This window comes from Megalops cyprinoides, chromosome 6 (genome assembly GCF_013368585.1).
Source record: "Megalops cyprinoides isolate fMegCyp1 chromosome 6, fMegCyp1.pri, whole genome shotgun sequence".
Classification (NCBI taxonomy): domain Eukaryota; kingdom Metazoa; phylum Chordata; class Actinopteri; order Elopiformes; family Megalopidae; genus Megalops; species Megalops cyprinoides.
The window spans coordinates 31670554-31691532 of NC_050588.1; the positions used below are offsets into that span (position 1 = coordinate 31670554).

General features: G+C 40.1%; 2 protein-coding genes across 2 annotated transcripts; one reads left to right on the forward strand and one right to left on the reverse strand.

Moving 5' to 3' along the window:
* Positions 1 to 1315: 1315 nt before the first annotated feature.
* Positions 1316 to 6442, forward strand: slc32a1 (solute carrier family 32 member 1). The gene is made up of 2 exons (XM_036530338.1): positions 1316 to 2274; positions 3642 to 6442. Exons 1-2 carry the CDS (start codon positions 1879 to 1881, stop codon positions 4827 to 4829), a joined length of 1584 nt encoding a protein of 527 aa, XP_036386231.1. The 5' UTR covers positions 1316 to 1878; the 3' UTR covers positions 4830 to 6442.
* An 8651-nt stretch (positions 6443 to 15093) lies between these two features.
* aurka (aurora kinase A) lies at positions 15094 to 18713 on the reverse strand. The gene is made up of 8 exons (XM_036531781.1): positions 18647 to 18713; positions 17893 to 18181; positions 17716 to 17752; positions 17288 to 17479; positions 17020 to 17158; positions 16524 to 16672; positions 15859 to 16033; positions 15094 to 15276 (listed from the first exon to the last, which is right to left on the reverse strand). The coding sequence occupies exons 1-8, from the start codon at positions 18707 to 18709 to the stop codon at positions 15094 to 15096; spliced, it is 1227 nt and encodes a 408-aa protein (XP_036387674.1). The 5' UTR covers positions 18710 to 18713.
* Between the last annotated feature and the right edge of the window lie 2266 nt (positions 18714 to 20979).

A 20979-nucleotide genomic window follows, 5' to 3' on the forward strand; every position in this document is an offset into this window, starting at 1 on the left:
TGAGTTGTGCCTTGTAAATACATACTTTCTGCATTTGGAAGCAAATGTGATAATTTCTCCAGTTTCCTGTTATTTGGTATTGTAAAAAATCGTATTATTTCGAATCGTCACAATAAAATCTTTATATCTATTTAAAATGACTGTTTTCCTTAACATAAAATTATTTTGTTTCCATGTGAATATTGTTTCGACTATATATTTCATCCCGTTTTTGCTACCACTGCCTATTCTGTTGAACTAAATAAGACAGAGGCACACGTCCAAAGAAAGAGGAAAGGCGCAATATTGGTTGTCCCGGTACATTTAACCTTCACGAGAGCATCAACATTTTCTGCACAGCAGAGCCAGACTGACTTTATTCAGTTCGAGGTCAGTGCTAATCATGCGTTTATTCAGACACAGTCAAGTGGTGCAACACGAGCCTGTATCCTGCAGCCGAAAGTCCCCCAACGTCATATTCTGAAATACCAGAATAAGAATCTAGAGCGTTTGTTCTTTTTCTTCAGTTCACAGTATGAAGAAAGAAACCCTTAACAGCGTTTTAAGACGTGTTATTTATTCCTGAACAGGAAGAATTCACGATAAAAGAAAAGTTATATTTATGTAAAAACGCAAAATAAATGAAGGCAAATTTAGTCCGTGTAGTCATACCGCTGAGATACAAAATGCATAACAATCAGTTACGAATAGTCTTGCATTACTGTGTCGCTAGCGTTTCAGTTTGGGAAGAAAAAAAAACAGCTGTGTCGTGAGAAAAATCAGCCCGCCTTACATTTGCGGCAGATGGAATAGGCAAAAGCATTTCTTCCCTGATCCACTGATGTTACATGTGATGCAAACTATAAATTGTACTCTACAAAAAATGACCACTGCTATTGCGAAAAGAATCACACCAAAAACATATTCAATCAACGTTAATTCCATTATCGACCAACGAAAAAGAATCATTTTAAAGCATGCATATATTCGTAAAACCGACATACTTTTGGAAAACCTAAAATATAGATTTAAAAATAATCGTTAAATGTATTAAGTGAAAATATACCATAAACCTCATCTTGACGTTAAAATATTTTTTAGATAAAAACAGAAGCGTTCCAAGTCTAGAAATTAAATATAATCCTGTCTACAGAGGAGATGGGTATGTCCCTGTCGTTTCCCTTATATACAGGTAAATTCGTGTCTGAAAGCATCATAATGTCATTGGGCGCAAAAATAAACTATATTCTGGACCACGGTGGGGTGGGGAGGGAGATGGGGTTACTGCAAGCGCCTCCCCTAGAAATGCAGCAAATCTCTCCCCTTTTCCTCGGTGCGGGGCGGCTGTGCGCACTGGGGGCCGGAGACGTGCTTGGCGAGGCTGAGTCTTTGCATTGGCAGGCTGATGATGACACGTGCCTTCTCCTCGCCACCCCCAGGCTCCACCGCACCGCATTGGCATCAGTGAGGACTGAGGGAAACCAACTGTGCGAGCTCTGCTGCTACGACCATTACGGACAAGATACTAAAAAAATACCTGAAAAGAATATAAAAGATTTTCTCTCGCGGTCATTTTAATGCGCACATTATTTTTTCGCTCCGCAGAATAATACTTTTTGAGTTGCTCTTGTTTACGTTTAGCAAAAAGAGACTCGTGCGCAAAACATGCAGGAACCAAGAACCAATCTTTGAAGGTGACATGAACCAAGGGATTAACAACAACAGAAGGCGTACTTTTCATAACAATTGGAGATAACAACTGAAGACTTTACAGGGGCTTCGCATGGTTTCATCTCTGTCCCGCGGCAACAAATCCCAAGTGTGAAGAAACAGTCTATTTTGAATACGCACACGAACATAACATAAGTACAAATACAATTTCAGCTCTAATTAGCAACGATGGCAACGTTAATCCGTAGCAAGATTACCAACAAGCTTTCAAATGCGGCCACTTCAGTGACCAATAAATCGCAGGCGAAGGTGAGCGGAATGTTCGCCAGAATGGGGTTTCAGGCCGCCACCGACGAGGAAGCTTTGGGGTTCGCAGCCTGCGATGATTTGGATTATGACCATAGACAGGGGTTACAAATGGACATTCTTAAAACCGACGAGGTCGGCGGCGGAGAAGTGGGTGGAGATGGTACGGTAGAAGGAGACAGCCACTACCAGAGAGATGGAACCGGTCCCCCGCCTTCCTCTTCCAAAGACGGTGGTTTGTGCAGCGAGTTAGGGGGCCAAGACAAGCCCAGAATTACAGCTTGGGAAGCAGGCTGGAACGTCACCAATGCCATCCAGGTAAAGATTTTATACATTGCTAAAGACTTGCACGCAGTGTGACTTAATTCGTATATGTATGTGTGTGTGTGTGTGTGTATGTGTGTGTGTGTGTGTGTGTGTGTTCAACGGACCAGGGTTTGATCGCGTGACTGGAAAGCTAACCATTCAATGCGTACATAAAGGTGACTATGTTCAGAGATTGGAAATCATGCACAGTGCATGATTATTAATTAAATAAATTAATACTTTCATTACTTGGGTAAAATTTTAGCAGCATTTCCAGAGGAAACAAACATTTCCCCATTGTGTCCATTCCAGGGCACGTTGAAGTCTCCTGTGATGTTTTCCAGTGTTACCCTAACACGTTTCAACGAGACTGCCCCTGTTGTTAATTTAAATAATGTCGCACGAATGCATTTCTATGCCATATGGTGTCGCTCTGTTGTTCAGTTAATTTTGCCTTTACGACTGGTTATCATCCATGATAATGATAAAGCATGGTGTCTGCCCCTTAATTTATTTTTTTTTTTAACTCGTAAGAATGTGTCATGTCTAATTCACACGTTGGCACTGCTTCATTGGTTCAATTGTCTTGTTTGTATAATGACATTAGAATTTACATTTCTCTAGCTATTTCAAAGAGTTTAACATTCGAATTAGAACGAAAGAAACTAGAAATATAACGCCGCTGCTTGTCTCATTTATCATCATGTCGAGATCGTGGTAAACCAAACGTCCTTTGCAAGGTCACAGAAACATTTCTCGCTCCCAATAAATGATCAGAATCTATGGCATGAACATACTCCATTTTAGATTCTCTGAGTTGTGAAACGTTGTGTTTAAAATTAAAAAAAAAAAACATGGTATTTTATCAGACAAACTCCTTGTCATTTGCTGTGCGAAGAGCAGGGAGGTGACCGCTGGTCAGTTTAGATTTACTATACAGATATCTTCATTCGCAAAACCTCGGTTATGTTTCCTAAGCCCCCTTCCATCCTGCATAATTAAAGCGGTGCTCTGACGCGGGGTTCGTTACGTCACCCTGTATTCTCAGATGCCTCAGATGACGAAAAAACAAATTGTGGAAAGTGGGCGTGCTCAAAACGTACGCACACTCCCACAGGCAGGCGTATACCCAATCAGACTGAAATGCAGTCTAATGACAAATGTTCATACTAACGGATTTAGAAAGATTATAAATGCAATATACAAATACAATATTTTCCACAAAATAAAGCAAAGCATGCATTTTACAGGTGTTCAGAAATAGTAGCAATACTATTTTGTTACCATAGTGGTGAAATGCAGCCAATTCTGTGTCCATGATACCATGTTATCATTGATGAATACATTTTTTTCATATAGTTATGTTTGTGTATTCACAGGGGATGTTTGTCCTTGGGTTGCCATATGCCATTCTCCATGGTGGATACCTTGGACTGTTTCTCATCATATTTGCTGCAGTGGTATGTTGCTACACTGGGAAAATTCTCATCGCTTGCCTCTATGAAGAGAATGAAGACGGAGAGCTGGTGCGCGTGAGAGACTCGTACGTGGACATCGCAAATGCGTGCTGCGCACCGCGATTCCCCTCGCTAGGTGGCCGTATCGTGAATGTAGCCCAGATAATTGAGCTAGTGATGACCTGTATCCTGTATGTGGTAGTGAGCGGCAACCTGATGTACAACAGCTTCCCCACTCTTCCCGTGTCGCAGAAGTCTTGGGCTATCATCGCCACCGCCGCACTGCTGCCCTGCGCCTTCCTCAAAAACCTTAAGGCTGTGTCCAAGTTCAGCTTGCTCTGCACCCTCGCCCACTTCGTCATCAACATCCTCGTAATAGCTTACTGCCTCTCGAGGGCACGAGATTGGGCCTGGGACAAGGTCAAGTTCTACATCGACGTCAAGAAGTTCCCCATTTCGATCGGGATAATTGTTTTCAGCTACACGTCGCAGATTTTCCTCCCGTCCCTGGAGGGAAATATGCAGAAACCAAGTGAGTTTCACTGCATGATGAACTGGACCCACATCGCCGCCTGCATCCTCAAAGGCCTGTTCGCCCTAGTGGCCTATCTCACCTGGGCAGATGCAACTAAAGAAGTCATCACTGACAACTTACCATCCACTATCAGGGCCGTGGTCAACATTTTCCTGGTAGCTAAGGCCTTGCTGTCGTACCCGCTGCCATTCTTCGCCGCCGTGGAGGTCTTGGAGAAATCACTCTTCCAGGACGGAGGACGGGCTATTTTCCCAGATTGCTATGGGGGTGACGGTCGCCTGAAATCGTGGGGTCTTTCCCTTCGTTGTGGCCTGGTGGTGTTCACTTTACTTATGGCCATCTATGTACCACACTTCGCCCTTCTGATGGGTCTTACTGGCAGTCTAACAGGTGCCGGGCTGTGCTTTCTGCTACCTAGTCTCTTTCATCTCAAGCTTCTGTGGAGAAAGCTTTTGTGGCACCAAGTGTTCTTCGATGTTGCTATATTTGTAATAGGAGGTATATGCAGCATTTCTGGCTTCATTCACTCAATGGAGGGGCTCATAGAAGCATACAAGTATAACATCCAAGATTAAGGACTGGTTGTAAACGACGTTACTGCAAATTCCCCACTCACCGCATTCACCCTCTCCCACTGCACGATCTCGCTCACAGAGGTCCGTGCGCAACGCACCCACATGCACACGTCACACAGTCGCGGCAATAACATGATTCTCTGACACAAACCAAACACTATCACTGAAAATACATTGAGAACCAAATACGGAGAGAGGATACGTAAACATGGTATATACAAATGTGTGATCAAAACATGTCAACATTTTCGTACGGAGAAAAGATTTACACGACAAATCAACCGGCCTTGATGGAACGTGAATTACAACGTAAAACTCACATACTGAAACTGGGATTCATCGCTCACGATTTCCGATTTTTACCCATAATTCTGTACAACATCCTACCTTATGGAGTCTGAGGGAACGCATTCATATCAACGGGTAGAATAAAAAGCGAGACGGTACAATACTCTTGTACGCATTTGTGCCAGTATTTTTTAAATTTCCAAACCAATACGATGGCAATAAAATCCGACAAGTGAGGGTACCGTGTGCTAATACTAGGACAAATATATATTTTTATTAATAGGCGTAGGCTAAGTATTCTAGACGGCCACATTATATCAATGAATATGAAAAGCAACTTACAAGATTACCTTTTTAAAGTAAGCTTGAATTTCTAGATTTACAGTAGCCTATGACTAAATAAATATGAAAATCTTACAGAAATGATACAAGATTTAATAATTAAAATATTTCAAAATAATGTAGGCCTACAATATAAAAATTCTACCGGGAATACTATGATGATTAAAGAATATTTTATTTTAAATTAGGGGACCATAACTAAACCTAAACTATGCATTTAAATATGTTGCATTCTAACAGTTATATATGTAGTAATTTGAAAATGAGATTAAGAAAACGATAAAATCGGAAAAGGACATCGAGTAGTTGGATTTAGATTTAAGGAAGACATGCTGTGTTTCACAAGCATGTAAGATCTCTTGTCAAAATGGATCCCTGCAGAAAAAAAGCACATAAAATTTCTGGTTTCGAAAAAACATGAAAAATGAATAAGCTCATAAATTAACCTCACCAAAGGGATTAGAAATACTTAAACTTACTTAAAATATATGAATAATATATATATTTTTATGTTATAGGAAATATTACACCGAAATATTATTCCGTAGAAAAGATGGGCCTTTTTGCTATAAACAACAGCAAAAGGGCATTGAGTTAATGCGTCGTTTTTACCAGTGGATACAAGTTGCATAACAAAATGTTGTTTTACCATAATCTTAAAGTACCATCAGACAAAACTCTTTATTATACAGTCATGGATATAATGATTTTATCAGTTTATTTTCTCACGCAATTCCATAAGCAGCTCAGTTTCCCCCATCAACGAGGTGAACTTAAACACCTCAGTGCACTGGAATTCAATTGTTTGGATGAAAATTTTCAAGAGTTTGAAGACATAAAATGTGAAAGACATTTTTCATTCTGTGCAATCCAACAGGTCCTGTGGAAATGTTATAAAACGTATGTGTAGTGTTATTGTGGTTTCAAAATGATGGAATGTATATCACAAAAAATCGTTATCATATATCGTGAACATGAATATATTGAAAAATAAAGACGTAAGTAAACTATTATTGTATTAATTGTGTTTGGTTTTGTGTGATGAATACGAAAACCGTAACAAATATGTATTTTAATCCAAAAATAGAATAAAAATCTGAACCTTTTGCTGGAGAATATTTTCAGAGATTTATTGCAGACATCCGAACATCTGTCTCACTAAAGACAAAGAAGAAATAACCTGGATTCATAACGTTAAACTGGAGGAGACTGAAATTCTGGGCTTTTACTATGAATAAAATATATAGCTTTTTAAAAACTTACACATGAAAGAATGCCAAAATCAGTTATGTTGAGGAACATATGTATGAGAAGCAATTTCAGGTGGCTACGCATTCGTCTTCTTCCCATGTGGTATCTGAAATGAAGAATACGTTCTCTCTTGACCTTCCTGGAAATGTTTAGCATATGAATACATATTAATAGTATATTAATATAATCCTACTCCCTGTGTGTGTGAGAGTAAGAGAGACAGAGAGGGGGGAGAGAAAGAGAAATCTTTACATTCATAATTAAACTTCCAAATAAGCCTAATATTAATATTTTGTTTATCTATATCTGTGTAATTACAACCGACGCTTCTGCCATTCTGTCGTAAGCTCTGGCAGTGGCCGACAGCCGCTTAGTCATCTAGGCCAGATACAAAGGATTTTGTTCAGGAGCGCCGATTTAGATTTTATCAGATGTTAAATCGGGAACGTGTGAATGGATGGTTTTGCTCATACCAAATGCATTGATGGGCTATTATTGTCTTTATTCACCAGTGTAATATTTTATTAGTCCATCAAATAGCCGCATCGCGGGTAAAGTTAATTATGTGCTATTCAGTTTGGAACAATAGCGTGTAGCCTTTCATGCGCAGAACTAGATGTGAATGCAAACGAGTTTTTACACTTGAAAAGGACCTTTGAGAATTTCATTAGAGATACAGTGTAGCCTAAGCCAAAACTGTAGCAGAATTTCATTCGTTTGTTCACACTATTTCATATTAAAAGGTGAACCGAGAAATAGAACTGCTTCGCGAAGGAGCAAAATTCAATGGGGAATTTCCCCAATGAGAACCTTGTAAAACATTTCAGAATTCATGTAGGGCTTGTAGGGAAATGTGGAATTCGCTGTTTGCCGATTGCAAGACGACCAAGCACAGCAGCAAGAGTAAGAAACGAATTACATCATATTTAAACCGAAGGCTCTGCTCGCTTGCAGGATGCGTAATAGAGTGCGTAATAATGATCAGTCTCAGGTCAAAATAACAATTTCGACGATTTGTGAGTTATACAAGGTAGTGTGTTTTGTATGGGTTTTGCAACAGTATTTAAACATTAGACATGAAAATACACGTCTCAGGAATACATTTAAATTTAGTATTATGTTCGCACAAGTAGTTGCCTGTTAGTTTTGAATGCAACAGGCAAGCCCAAATTAGTTGCGAGAGTCGACGTTGAGGAGAACAGATGGCAACTGCCAGGTTTTTTGCTATTGGCATGTTAGCAGTATAGGCCTACCTGCGTGCTGCCATGCTGGCCGTACCAATTCGTTATAGCATCTGGATTCTTAGCGTTATTTGTTTTAAGGACGACCATCATTGAATAACACGGAAAGTAATGGACATACGGCAAATTCTGCAGGGACATCACTGTTATAGGGTTTAGTCTGTTATTGATGATTATCTGTTAATAATCTGTTATTGATGATTACTACGCGATGAAATCTTAAGGCAGGGCCTATATAATGATTACAATGGTTTGATTTCAAATGCAATTGTAGCCAGTTTGGGAAAACAACAAAAGATGTGATACTCCAGTTATATTACTGTCATTCAGCAGATGCTCTTATCATTTAGCAGAGCAACTCACATAGGTTACAGTTTTTGCATGTTATCCATTTATGCACCTGGATATTTACTAAGGCAATTCTGGGTTAAGCAGCTTGCCCAGGGATAGTGCGGCAGTACCCCAATTGGGAATCAAACCAGCAACCTTTTGGTTACAAGCCCAGCTCTTTACCACTATGCTGCCACGGCTTCGTGGTTTAGTGACCATTTGTCAAGAGTATTGCTTTACACTTGCACAAAAGAAATAATCACTGATCTCAAAGTTTAAAGGCTTTTCCTGAAGTTTCTCTCAAATGTTCAAGAAACAGTTCAGTGAATTCTTCTGGTTGAGTTCACGTTTCCCTGTCACAGATACTGCCATGTACGCAGGGAACTATGACAGGAGTGCACTTAGTTAGGGGGTGACAGGGTGAGAGAGCTATGGATCATAGTTTTTTCCATAGAGCTTGATTTTGAGGGCTTCATTCACTGACATCAATTTAATATTTGAACTCTCGACAGTGCGTTCTGCTCATGAGAAATACTGATACAGAGTCAAGACAAAAACACTGTTGTGGCATTACAGCTCAAACAGTGGCAGAAATTTGCATGGTAATATTTAAATAATTAGTGAGTCATGGTATTTATTTCATTTAAGAGACAATTGTATAAAAGTACTGAGTACTTTATATTTGTTTTGTTCCAACTTTGAAGAATGTAATGAATTTTCTCAATTAAGAGAAAATCATTTAAAATACGTACCTGATATATGTACCTGATTGTTATTGATCAATTTACATGGTAGCTTGCTAATTACAGGAATAACCTCTCTGTCATTTTGAAGTTGGCTGTCATTATGCAACAGTTCTTTAAAAGGCAATTCTATGCCACAGAGCTATAAGACTTTGAGTCTTTATTCTCCTTACCAAAGTGCACATTCTTCTAATTGACATTACCTGATTCCTCCATATTAGGTTTTTGGTAATTCTGAGAAATTAACATGTTAGCTGGAAACATTTATTAAACAGAATGGGCCACCCTCCCTGGAACTGCCAGTCACCTGTTGAGAATCACCACTTCATTTTGAATTATGCTCTCCCTCTTTCCCTACAGTTGCTAGCTCTTGCTTAGACATGGATCACCCTCACTACACTACTCTGGCAACTCTTCCCAACACCTTTCCCCACACTCCCACTCCTCTACCTGCAATGGTGCAACTGGATTATTCATATCCATGTCAAGGTAATTTTCTGTTCCACCTCTGCCCGTCTTCTCTTTTGAGAATGTTACTCTGACTATTACAGATTTCAAAAACATTGTGTGTAGTTGTTCTCTGTTGTTTACCAGGGCCCCCTGAGAAGTTCTCTCAATGTGTTTGATTTCTTCCACATCTCCTTCCCAGTGAAAAATGCTCCTATGATTCTATTGGGCGATTTCAATACACAGCAACATAATCCAGTGTGTTCATCTCATCTGACATCACACTGATGTCGTCCTCCCTCAGACACAAGGCGAGCAATATGGCTTTTCCCTCTCTGGTTTTCTCATGACCACTTTGTTCCTTTCTCTCCTGGTCCACATCCATGGTCACGTTTCACCATTGGTTGCATAACCCCTCTCCCTTCATGCTCTCCCTCACGTTAAGGTTATCACTACTATCTTTTGCACTCTTCTCACAATTATCAGCAGAATCTGCTACGTGTGCTCTGCTGTTTGCACTCTCATCTCCTGATACACCGTTCCCTCTGGCCTGTAGCCATTGGACAGCCATGCCCCTTCAGTCCCTGATGCACTGCATAATGACAGAGCCAAATTCCAATCAGCTACAAGATATTAGGAAAGAAATTAAACATGACCACTGACTGAGCGACCTTATCAGCCACTCTTATAGGCCTTTCTGTCTGCTGTCTCATCTGAAAAGGCTTTTTATACCCATGTAAGGCATAAGCCTCATCCAGTAAATCACATAAGATACACCATGGCGTCTGGTGGTCCCATTGCAACACGGCATAAAATCACTATCCGAGACTTTCTCCGCCATTGTTCCCCCGATGGTGGAATGAACTTCTACATTTCATCCATTCTGCCGAGTCCCTCTCTGTCTTCATTTATTCAGATGAATATATAGGCAATTGTGGGTTAAGTACCTCACCCAAGCATACAGCAGTGGTGACCCAGCATAGAATCAAACCAGCAACCTTTGGTAACAGGCCCTACTCCTTAGCACCATGCCATACTGCCACCCATGACACATCCTTGTTTTAAGAAACCCATTACAGGCCACTGTACCGTCAACAACTACCTCTCAGTCCATAGCTCCCAGTCCCTTCTAAAACTCTTGAACATACAGCATTCAGCCAACTGTCTGACCTTCTCATGAAAAATGTTGTACTTGATGCCAGCCAATAAATGGCTCCGTGGCTTGCCATTCAACTGTAATCATTCCTCTCTCTAACACTGAGGCCATCCACCTTGCAGATGAGACCTCTGCTTTTTCAAGCCCTTGTCCTCTATCTGCTGCATTTAACATGGTTACCCACCAGATCCTCTAGACTCTGGCAGAAATGGGCATCTTGAACATTGCACTCAAATGAATCACATCATGTCTCTATGGACTCCTATCAGGTGACATAACACAGGTTTTCAACCTGAGCAGGCTAACCAAGGACTCTGTGCTTGGTGCCTTCTCATTCCCCCTTTACATTAAATCCATTGGTTCCGTTATTTCTTCACTTGGCTTTTCTTACTGCAATGTGGAAGATTTGAGATTTGAGAGGTGTTGAGTAATCAGAACACACAGACTGTTGTGAATGGCTTGTCCCTGCACCTGTTATATGTGCAGACTGTGTTTTGACTTCAGTTGCCTGCTCCCTGCAGAAGACCGAGGTTGAAACTCATTGCAAGAACCCAAGTAAAGGTACAATGTCACCATTTTCTCTGCATTCTGATTCTATTAAGCAGTCCACAAACATCACCACAATCATCAGCTACTAGCCTCTTTGTAAGCCAATAAATGTGTACAAAATTCAGAGATTTTTTCTGTGGCAAGAAGCAGGGTGAACCCAGAGTCAGAGATGACTCAAGACACACGAGGTTTGGTTGAAAGAAAATAAACTCACCTTTACTGGAGAATAATGAGGTTCAAAACAGGCTTGATACTAGGCATGGCAACTCAAGACTGAGCAGAAACATGAAAAAGGGCAGGGCTTACATAACAAAGAACGCAGGTGTAAACAATACCTAATCAACACAGGTGAAAACATTAACTAAATGAGACATGGAGAACAGAAGGAGTTATGTGGCCATCTGGTGGCCAACCTGGGAACCAGCAGCTACATTCCCGACAGTTTCCTTCTTTCCTGACATTAATCAAAAATTAAAGGTTGATTTTTCTTACCAGATGCAGTCATCCCATCCTATCTGCCAATAGGGAAACAAGGTGTGAATAATGAAGTATTAATGGTACTTCCTGCCTGTTGAGCACAATGGCCTCTTCAGTGCTTTCCTGTGAGTCTCACAGTGGGGTTGATTGGGTGCAGCAGAAAATGAACATCAGGGCTAATAAAGATATCTGTGGGATGCTCACACTGGCCAGCTAACCTACATGCAGTGCCTTGCGAAGTAAATATTCCAAAAACAACCCAAAAATAAGAAGCCACAAGGTCCTTGCAATAAGACAAAGATGGCTTTCATATATGGAATTAAAATTCTAACCTTTCACCTTATGATGAATCATATTAGCATGAATTAAAGATGTGCAAAAGTAGTTTGATTTCACGTTGCTATCCATTTTCTCCTCTCGAGACAGATGATGGGGTTTGAGTATAGAACTACAGCTCCCAGCATGCAAATATGCCGTTCAGAATCTTGTAGTTTCATTCCTGCAAGCTGTCAGCTCACTCGTTTTGTTTTGTTGACAAATAGGCCAGTCAGAAGTGAGAAATAGAGGAGTCCCTGCAAGATCATGCTTTGTGCATGCTTATTCACATGTGTGGGACAGTGCTATGCTGCTAGGTGAAGCCACAACCCCACACAGCCTATACTACTGAATGCATGAAGACGGTAGAGAAGTTACTCAGAATGTATTTACAAATATTCATGTTTTTTTTTTAGTATTGAGTTAAAACCATAACAAATCCACATTACAATTACAGCGTAGAGTGTAGCAATTACCTGTAACATACCAGCGTCAGCGAAGGTGGAATTACAAAAGTGCATTCTCCAGTCACATCTTTATTTGGATGGGTTGACTGGTGAAGGCTAAATGTACCTCACCAGGCTCTATGTGAAGTGTGGAATGCTCTCTGCCCGCAATGAGTTTGCTATAGAATTATGTTTATCAATTCATCAGTGCAGGCGTGAGATTTGAATTTTTTTTGTATTATTCATTCTAACCCCCCTATCGGCTTCCACATTAGCCTCAGTATTGGCATTCTGAACACAAATGAAAGGCCATATGAATTCTGATGGGACATGTGAAAGCACTCTGTGGCCTCTTTCTAAATTACAGGGATAATGCCTTTGCAGCAGAGTAAAAAGAGTGGCTTTGCTTTTCTGCGTAGGAGTGTGCTGACTGACTTTGTTATATTAGTCATTATCAAACCTGTGAGCCTATACATATTTTGACGAATGAAAAACACTTAATATTGTTTGGCAAACATAATGAGATGCTTTTTACAGACTGCATTACAAACACTCGGCATGGAGTGAGTAGACGTTAGTGAAAGGCACTCAATGAATGTTACCGTGTGTATTATGAGATCTGACTGCCCCTATGTGCCATTAGAGCATTATAACTACTTTAGGTTTTGGTTTGCCCGTTACTCAAATTTTAAATAGCCAAGGTTATGTGACCGATCCCGAATGAGTTCTGAGAGATATTCTAAAATCTACCGAGGCACTTTTCCCTCCACAACTCTGTGAATTATCCCTGTGGAAAAATTGGTTTGCCTTTATATTTATTTGCAAAATCTTCTTGTAAGACTCAAGGTAAGACATTGTGGTTATTTATAGTAAGGTCTGTATTATATACATGGTCACAAATCTGTTTTTCTCCACCCTTACTTTCTAATATGAAGGTGGTCCAATTCAGAAACAATGTGTTGTTATATGTATTTACCTATAACAATGCAGACGTGACTGGGCCAGATGTCTCTTTACAAGCAATTGGTCATGCAGGTATGCAAAATCCAGAACCCTCTCCGCCTCTGGACAATGATGCAAGCCAGCCCAATTACCAGTCTGAGCTTTCCTTTTAACAGGGAAAGGCATGAAGACAGGATAGACCAATGGTGACAGGTATTACATGTAATGGAGGCTTTGAGATGACTTCTCAGGACAGTAAAGATAAGTAAGATAAAGAAGCAGATGAGACAGTAAGTGCAAAATGGTTAAAACAAAATGGTAGGTAACTAAACACAAGAGTCATTTCAGGAATTTCTGCAGGACTCTCCCAAAAGGGCCTCAATTTTCATTGCAGTAAATGGGGCATGCCCCAACAACTCATAGCTTTATAGGTGATGTAGTTTTCAACACCATCATTGAATAGATTTAGATTGTGGGTAGCTAAACCAACGTACTCAATGTATTTAAACCTAATGTGAGACCTGAAATAGAGTCAGCTGTAACACATACCAATGTCAATGGCTGTTCTACGTGTTTTTATTGTATTAATATTTATGCAGTCCATAAACAATGCAAACACATGTCCAGTTTCTTAAATGTTCTAGTTGAAGTAATTGCTAACTGTTATTCCTTGCTGAAGAGAGACGATCTGGTTAATTATTCTTTTATTTAAAAAGCATGTTAACCCAGACTTTAAAGATTAACCTGACAGAAATTGTCCCGCACTGACACATGTACCCTATCATTGCAATGTCCTTGTAAACACTTTGAATTATTTGCAATATATCACAATAAGTAAATGATGGAAAGGGGCAGACTGGACTAGCCTACATGCTTTGTTGATTTGGATCTGCAAGCAGACTGGGAATGTGGGCCATCCTTAGTTTGAAGAGGCATCTAGTGGTGTTTCAAGGTACTGCATCACCCAATGAGGTAAACGTGTCAATGCAGTTTCAGTTGTCTAAGCATATCACAACTCTCACTCTAATCTCCTGTTGGCGCTACATAGATTTCTGCATCCGATTACTGTAATGCAAGACCAGATTTCCTCCACAAGATATAAATAATGCATAGCTTTCTTTAAGATTTTAAACATGCTTAAAAATGCAATGAACTGAGCCGAGTTGGTACATCGCTGCATTGTGGAAACAAAGTACCCATGCACTTGTGTTAGTAATTTGACAGCATCAAAAAGCAAAAAAGTATCCCTTATTAGTATCAAAATGGAATAATGCCATATGTATGACCATTCCTGGCGTTGCAAGAATAGTTCTAGAATTTAGGACTGACTTCCAAAGCATCCGTTGTCATTTTATTTGTTTCATGTTGATAGATGTCACACATTTAAATGTTCACATTTAAAGCATTAAGAAACCTTTTGCTTCAAGTAACATGGAAATTTCCATTCATAATTCTATAAACACAGTTAAATATTTACAGTGGAAGTGGAAGAAGTGCAGAGCAGCAGTCTATATTAATAACACTTAAAAGGGACAAAGCCATTTGGCTCCAACGTAAGACAACAGTAGAATACATTACAAGGACACATTCACTTCAGAAAAGTCTGTTGTAAAATCAAAGCAAAGACTTTATAATTTCCCTTTATGGGCAATTCTTGCTCTCTTTCTATATACCATATGCCAACATAATGAGCACACCTGTGGAAGCCTATTGATGTGAAGCACCATGGGGAGGCAGCTAGCACTGACTGGGTTCGGCGCTTGGGAAGGCTGCAGTTGGCTGCTTGGTGGAGTGCTCGACCACCCAGGGGTGGGCCAACACACCCTGAATAGGCAGCCTGTGCAGAGGGTTGTGTTTCAGCAGCCTGTTGATCAAGTCTCTACTGCCATCGCTGACATGAGAAGGATAACTAAACTCCACCTGCATGGAAAGGAGAAATCCAAGAAAACCTCAGTTAAACCAACAGGCATGTCCATCAGTGGTATTCACATTACTTTTGCTTAGCAGACGCTCTTGTCTAGAAGCACTTGACTCATAATTTGTACGTTATCCATTTTTACAGCTGGATATTCAGAGGCAATTCAGGTTATGCACCATGTCAAAGGCACAACAGGGAATTGAACCAGCAACCACTACACCACTCTGTTGTCCTACAGACGCACTGCCACATGATCCATTGGAGGGAACACAGTGCTGCCATTGTGTGCAAGTCAAGAGTCAATTCATGAAGTGACAGTGGAAGTTTTGCCAAGCTAAGATCAGTACATATTGTGAAAAGCATCTGGCCTGCTCCTTCACAAAATCTTCCAAAATCTAGCAAGCGCATAAGGGCAACATATCCACATCCACTCCAAGGGGTGAGGCGTTCTTTCCCTCTTACCACTGAACTTAGTTTTCATTGGAAACACTGGATAGGGGTTAAGCTTTAATTGACATTGGCCCTCACTTCATGTTCCAAACACAAGGTCCAAAAGGTATTTGAGGTCATCATGCTGTCCTTACCCTGGCTATCTTCCGGTATGTCTCCTCGTGGCTCTTTGTCTCAAAGGGTGGTTTTCCAACAAGGAACTCATAGCAGAGCACTCCTAAACTCCACAGATCCACCTTCTCATCATGAGTTTTCCCTTCAATCATTTCCGGTGGCAGGTAATCTAGGGTTCCACACAGAGTTGACCTCCTAAACAATCCCAAAACAACTTGTCATTAGAACAAACATGCAAACTACCTGGAAGACAAAAACATGTTTAACCTGCTGCATACTAAATACTCCAGCCAACACACTTTCAGGTACAATTTGTTTGAGGAATGAAAGAAAATTGTCATGACAGGTTGCCAATATTTTGTTTTGCTCTACTTTGGGAGAATGGGCATTCTGTGACAGAGTGCATTATTCCAATGTGTCTGTGGGCCAACTATCAGGGTTAGACTGAATGCGAATTACAAACATAAAAGGTGGTATTGGCAATGAGTACCACTCTTAAATTATGGACATATAGGGCATACAGTATAAGCCAACAAGGAAGTCAATTTGTTAGCAATATCAGCACACTGTCACTGTCAGATTCAATAGTAAATGACCCCAAGTCAGTCAGTCAGTTAGACAAAAAGATTGAAGCATTTCATTATCTGTAAAAGACAAATGAAAATGAATTAGACCATAACAGTACCTAGAAGAGGGTGTGTGCACAGACCAGCCAAAGTCTGCAATCTTCAGTTCTCCATTGGCACCTAAGAGCAGGTTCTCTGGTTTTATGTCCCTGTGGATCACCTTCTTAGTGTGACAGTAATGTAGGGCATCTGCCAGCTCTGTGATGTACTACAGAAAATAAAAAGCAAACGTCACATGTGCAAACCATGATTTTAAAAACCAGAATTTAAACTGACAATTTCAATTCGTGTAATGTTGTAAATGGGCCATCACCCGGCATGACACAAACTGTACAGTTTGGGGCACTACATAAGACATCTAGCAATTACAACAAAAGTGCATGTACATAACTGGAAGTATAGAGGAAACAATTCTGTCACTTGCAGCTCATACTACAGTTAGGACTGACATGTCAGTTAGGAAAGCTACATTCTGAGATGTCATGAGAAGTACTGGGTACATACAAAAAAAAAAATCATTAAAATGTAAAATCTACCAAAAAATTACAACCCTACCGTGGCACTCCTTTGTTCGTCAAAATAGCCACAGCGTTGCAGCTCGCTGTACAGCTCTCCTTTGGGGGCAAACTCCAGAATGAGGTAAACACGGGCAGAGTCGTGGAAATAGCCATAGAGACGCAGGATGTTAGGGTGCCTGAGGGGTGTACGCAAATCACGGAAGTGCAATTACTGCTTTGGAATATCAGATTCACCTACACATATACTGTACAAACATATGACCTGCTTTGACTATCCCCTTCCCGTGGCATAATGAACAGCGTACCTGAGATGGGACTGAATCTCCACTTCGCGCCTAAGCTGGTGCTCCACGCCTGCCTTCTCCAGCTGTTTCTTGAAAAGCACCTTCAGGGCCAGGATGAACTTACTCTGACGCTCCCTTGCCAGGTACACGTTGCCAAATTTACCTTTTCCTAAGGGGCGGCCAATGTCAAAGTTTTCCAGGCTCCATCGATTCCTGTGTAAGACATTCAAATAATCTGAGTTTCGATATCATTTCAGCTAATAATTAAAAGACCGTGAATTTAAGTTCATATTCATAAGGTACTGCATTGTTCCAATAAAATAAGTGATCTACAGTCACTTAAACAGTATTCAATTTCAAGGACCAACATTCTCCAATAAAATCAAAATAAATTTAAAGCCGAGGGGTTGATTACATTCATAACCCCCCACTTTCAACATGTCACTTACTTAGAGGTACTTGTGGATTCAGTGGCTTTTGGTGTATCTGGGGAAAGGCGGAGCAACATAATTAATTATGCACACTACATTCACAATACACAGAACATAGGTTTTGTTATTAATTCTGCATATTCTCTTCAATGTATGCACTTCAACCAGTGCTGTAAATTGGGCTACACTGCTTACCATTTGGCTTTTCCTGCTCCTTTTGCTCTGCAGTTTTAGTGGTTTGTGGACAAGCAGGAACTGGGTCCCTCTTGGGCTGGCATTGGGGTTGAAGCTGGGAGGACTGGGTATTCTGATCACCGGGCTGCGTGGCTTGTGTGCGTGGTGCATGGGATATCGGTTTCTGCTGGCTGACTGGCCGCTGTACGCGCTGCGGTCCGTTTGAAACGCACAGAACCCTCTGAGAGGGGGTCGCCACAGGCTTATGACTACTTTGTACTGGAACCCTCTTCGGCCCCTCACTGCTGGTCTACAGTGAAGAGAAAAAAAAAATGTATAACATTACTTGCAGAGCAGAAATCTTCCATATAAATGGCATGCATACCTTCCAAGACTAAACTAAATGGTGACATTAAAAGAAAAAAATAATAAAATGTCAAATTTACAGATATGAAACGTTAATTCTTGTCGCTGGTACCTAATACATTTAAACAGGAATGAAAGAGCAATTTCATTCCTGTAAGTCAGCTACAAATCTGGACTTGGTGTTCTGCGTCAGTTCGTGGTTTTTATTAAGTTAGCTAGAAGCAAACGTTAGCTACTATCGATTTGAATTCATGTCACGAAAACTGCAGTTTCTCATTTTTTATGATGTTTGTTCGAATCGTGTGCGGATCAAGTTGTGCATTTAATGTCTTCAAGACTACATAACCATCTTGTAAGCAAAACTGAATCATGCATAATTGTATGCTGTTAACTGCGTAAAATAACTTACCTTTTCATAGCCAGCTCGAGGTTTATTGAGGTCTTTCACGGTCTTAACTCTGGCAGCATCCATTATAGCTAACGTTAGTCTTGTTGTTCCTTGATGTGTAGAAAACAACGGTTAACGTAAACTAACATTGGATAAACTAGGCAACTTTATACGTTGCAAAATCCAGCCGGTCTGTTACGCAGTTATCGTTAGCTACCGACGATGATGACAATTAGGGCCACATCAAAGAGCGATCTTTTACATATCTTACTAGGAGTTCTAGACTAGCTAACTTACGTTAGCCGACGCCCGCTGCCTAAATTTTCTAGATCAGCTAGGTTGACTAAACTAGCACCTATACTAATTACCGTGCTTTTTCTGATCCGATTGGTACAACAAAACGGCAATTTAGACAATAACGTACAACAAAACGGCAAACTATGCTTTCAGTATTTAGGCAGCTAATGTTATCTATCAGGCAGCTAGCTAACTGATGTCCCAATGCTGTCTGACTCACTGCTGAAAGTGTAATATTTAAATTCAAATATTACCGTTTTAAATACCTTTAAATCTGCCGCGGCTCCTGGTTGGCTATCGTCATCTCTGTACTCGCTTGTCATTGGCCAGGGACAGTCATTAGTGCTTGGTCGTGACGTACTTAGTGCCACCGGAAGTAAAACCTAAGTGGGGGAAAAATGGTTGAATGAAAGGGCGTTATAGAATATATTTATATATAGCAAGCTTCTTGTGATAATTGTTACATAATACACATTTTATATAAAATATGTTTCTTTTTATTAAATGACTATTGTTTAGGACAAAAACCTTCCGCTATCTTGACCTTGGGCTTCAGATATCTTGAAGTGGGCTCAGTATTGAGTTGATAACGTCCATGGCCCACACCGAAGGGAGTAATTGATGAATTTGAAAACCTAGGGGTGAACATTTAAAAGGAAGACTAAGTAAGAAAGGATCAAGCAATATATAGTATTAAGAAATAGTAACGGCTTTGAAGGTAACTAAAAATAAGATATATTTTTGTCCCCATTTCCCTTTTCAGAATTTCCATACCGTTTATTCGACTTTTCAATTAAATACTTAGTTTCATCAGTTTCGTCCTTACTTTTTGTAATGCTTTTACATTTTAATCAGTCCCTAAACTTCATTTGATAATGCCAGATTAAGAATGAACATTCTATAACTGCAATTCTCAAAAAGTACAACAGATGTCACCCTTGTAACACTATTAAATGTCTGCCAAACCTAATCCCCAGCCCGACCCGTCCCGTGCATTTCAATACCCGAGCTAAACCCAGCGCAAAGACAACAGCTTTATTTGTTAACTGACCCAACCCCAACGTGACTTGGCGAATCGGGCACCAAAAAACGCTAGTAATTGCCAAACCAGCAACTACTAATAATGGAATGAAATCAAAATAACTTTCATAAGCTTACATGAAATCAAAATGATCTTACTAAAACGCTTCCCTTGGGAAAACAGTGGACCATACCATACATAAAGACTATACAAATAAACAAATAAAATACAAACATTCAGAACAATAGTTCCACAAAATGAATAGTACTTTTTGGGAAAACCTCAAAAATAAGTTCTTATGTCTAAATAAGGTAGGCCAAAATAAATTATTCCTCCGCTGAACCTTGACATGTTTGGTAGCTTTAAAAAAAAACATTAATTGCCTATGTGTAGATCTATATCTCATTCTTTCAAAATTAGATTTTGGCCCAGATTTCAGACTGCACTGCATTCAAAACCTGAAATCCAGAAAGTTGAGCCCAATCTGGCCTGAGCCAGCCCAACCTTGACATGTTTCATTGGGTCCTGTCAGGTTCAGAGCAGGTTACAGGGCTTTAGACACTATTATGTATTTCAGAGTTTATTTGTTTTCAACAGTTTACACTGTTAAGTGCATGTCTTACATATTGTGAGACTTATTTCTTCATTTGCAAAAATAACCCTCTATTATGAGGGCAAGACTTCAAAATGATGTAAGAATAATTTATGTTGTGATTGTTCATAAAATCCAGTGCCAAGGGTTGCAGTCAGACAGTGCCTGTTGTCATTTGCAGACCCATGTAATGAGTGTGCACAGTCGGTACAGCCAGGTGATTCTGGTAGCAGCAGTTCATCAGAGACAAGTAATTTCTGATACTGCAGTGTTTTGCACAATATGTACATCTTTCAGGAAAGAAAAACAGGTATTAAAAGTGGATTGTGCACTGCACAGTTGCTTTGAACAATGTAAACAAAGGTACAAATGCTAACAAAAATATCTTCGTGCTCTGCATAGTCTGCATTTAAATTCATTATGTGGGACTACAGAAGAAAAACA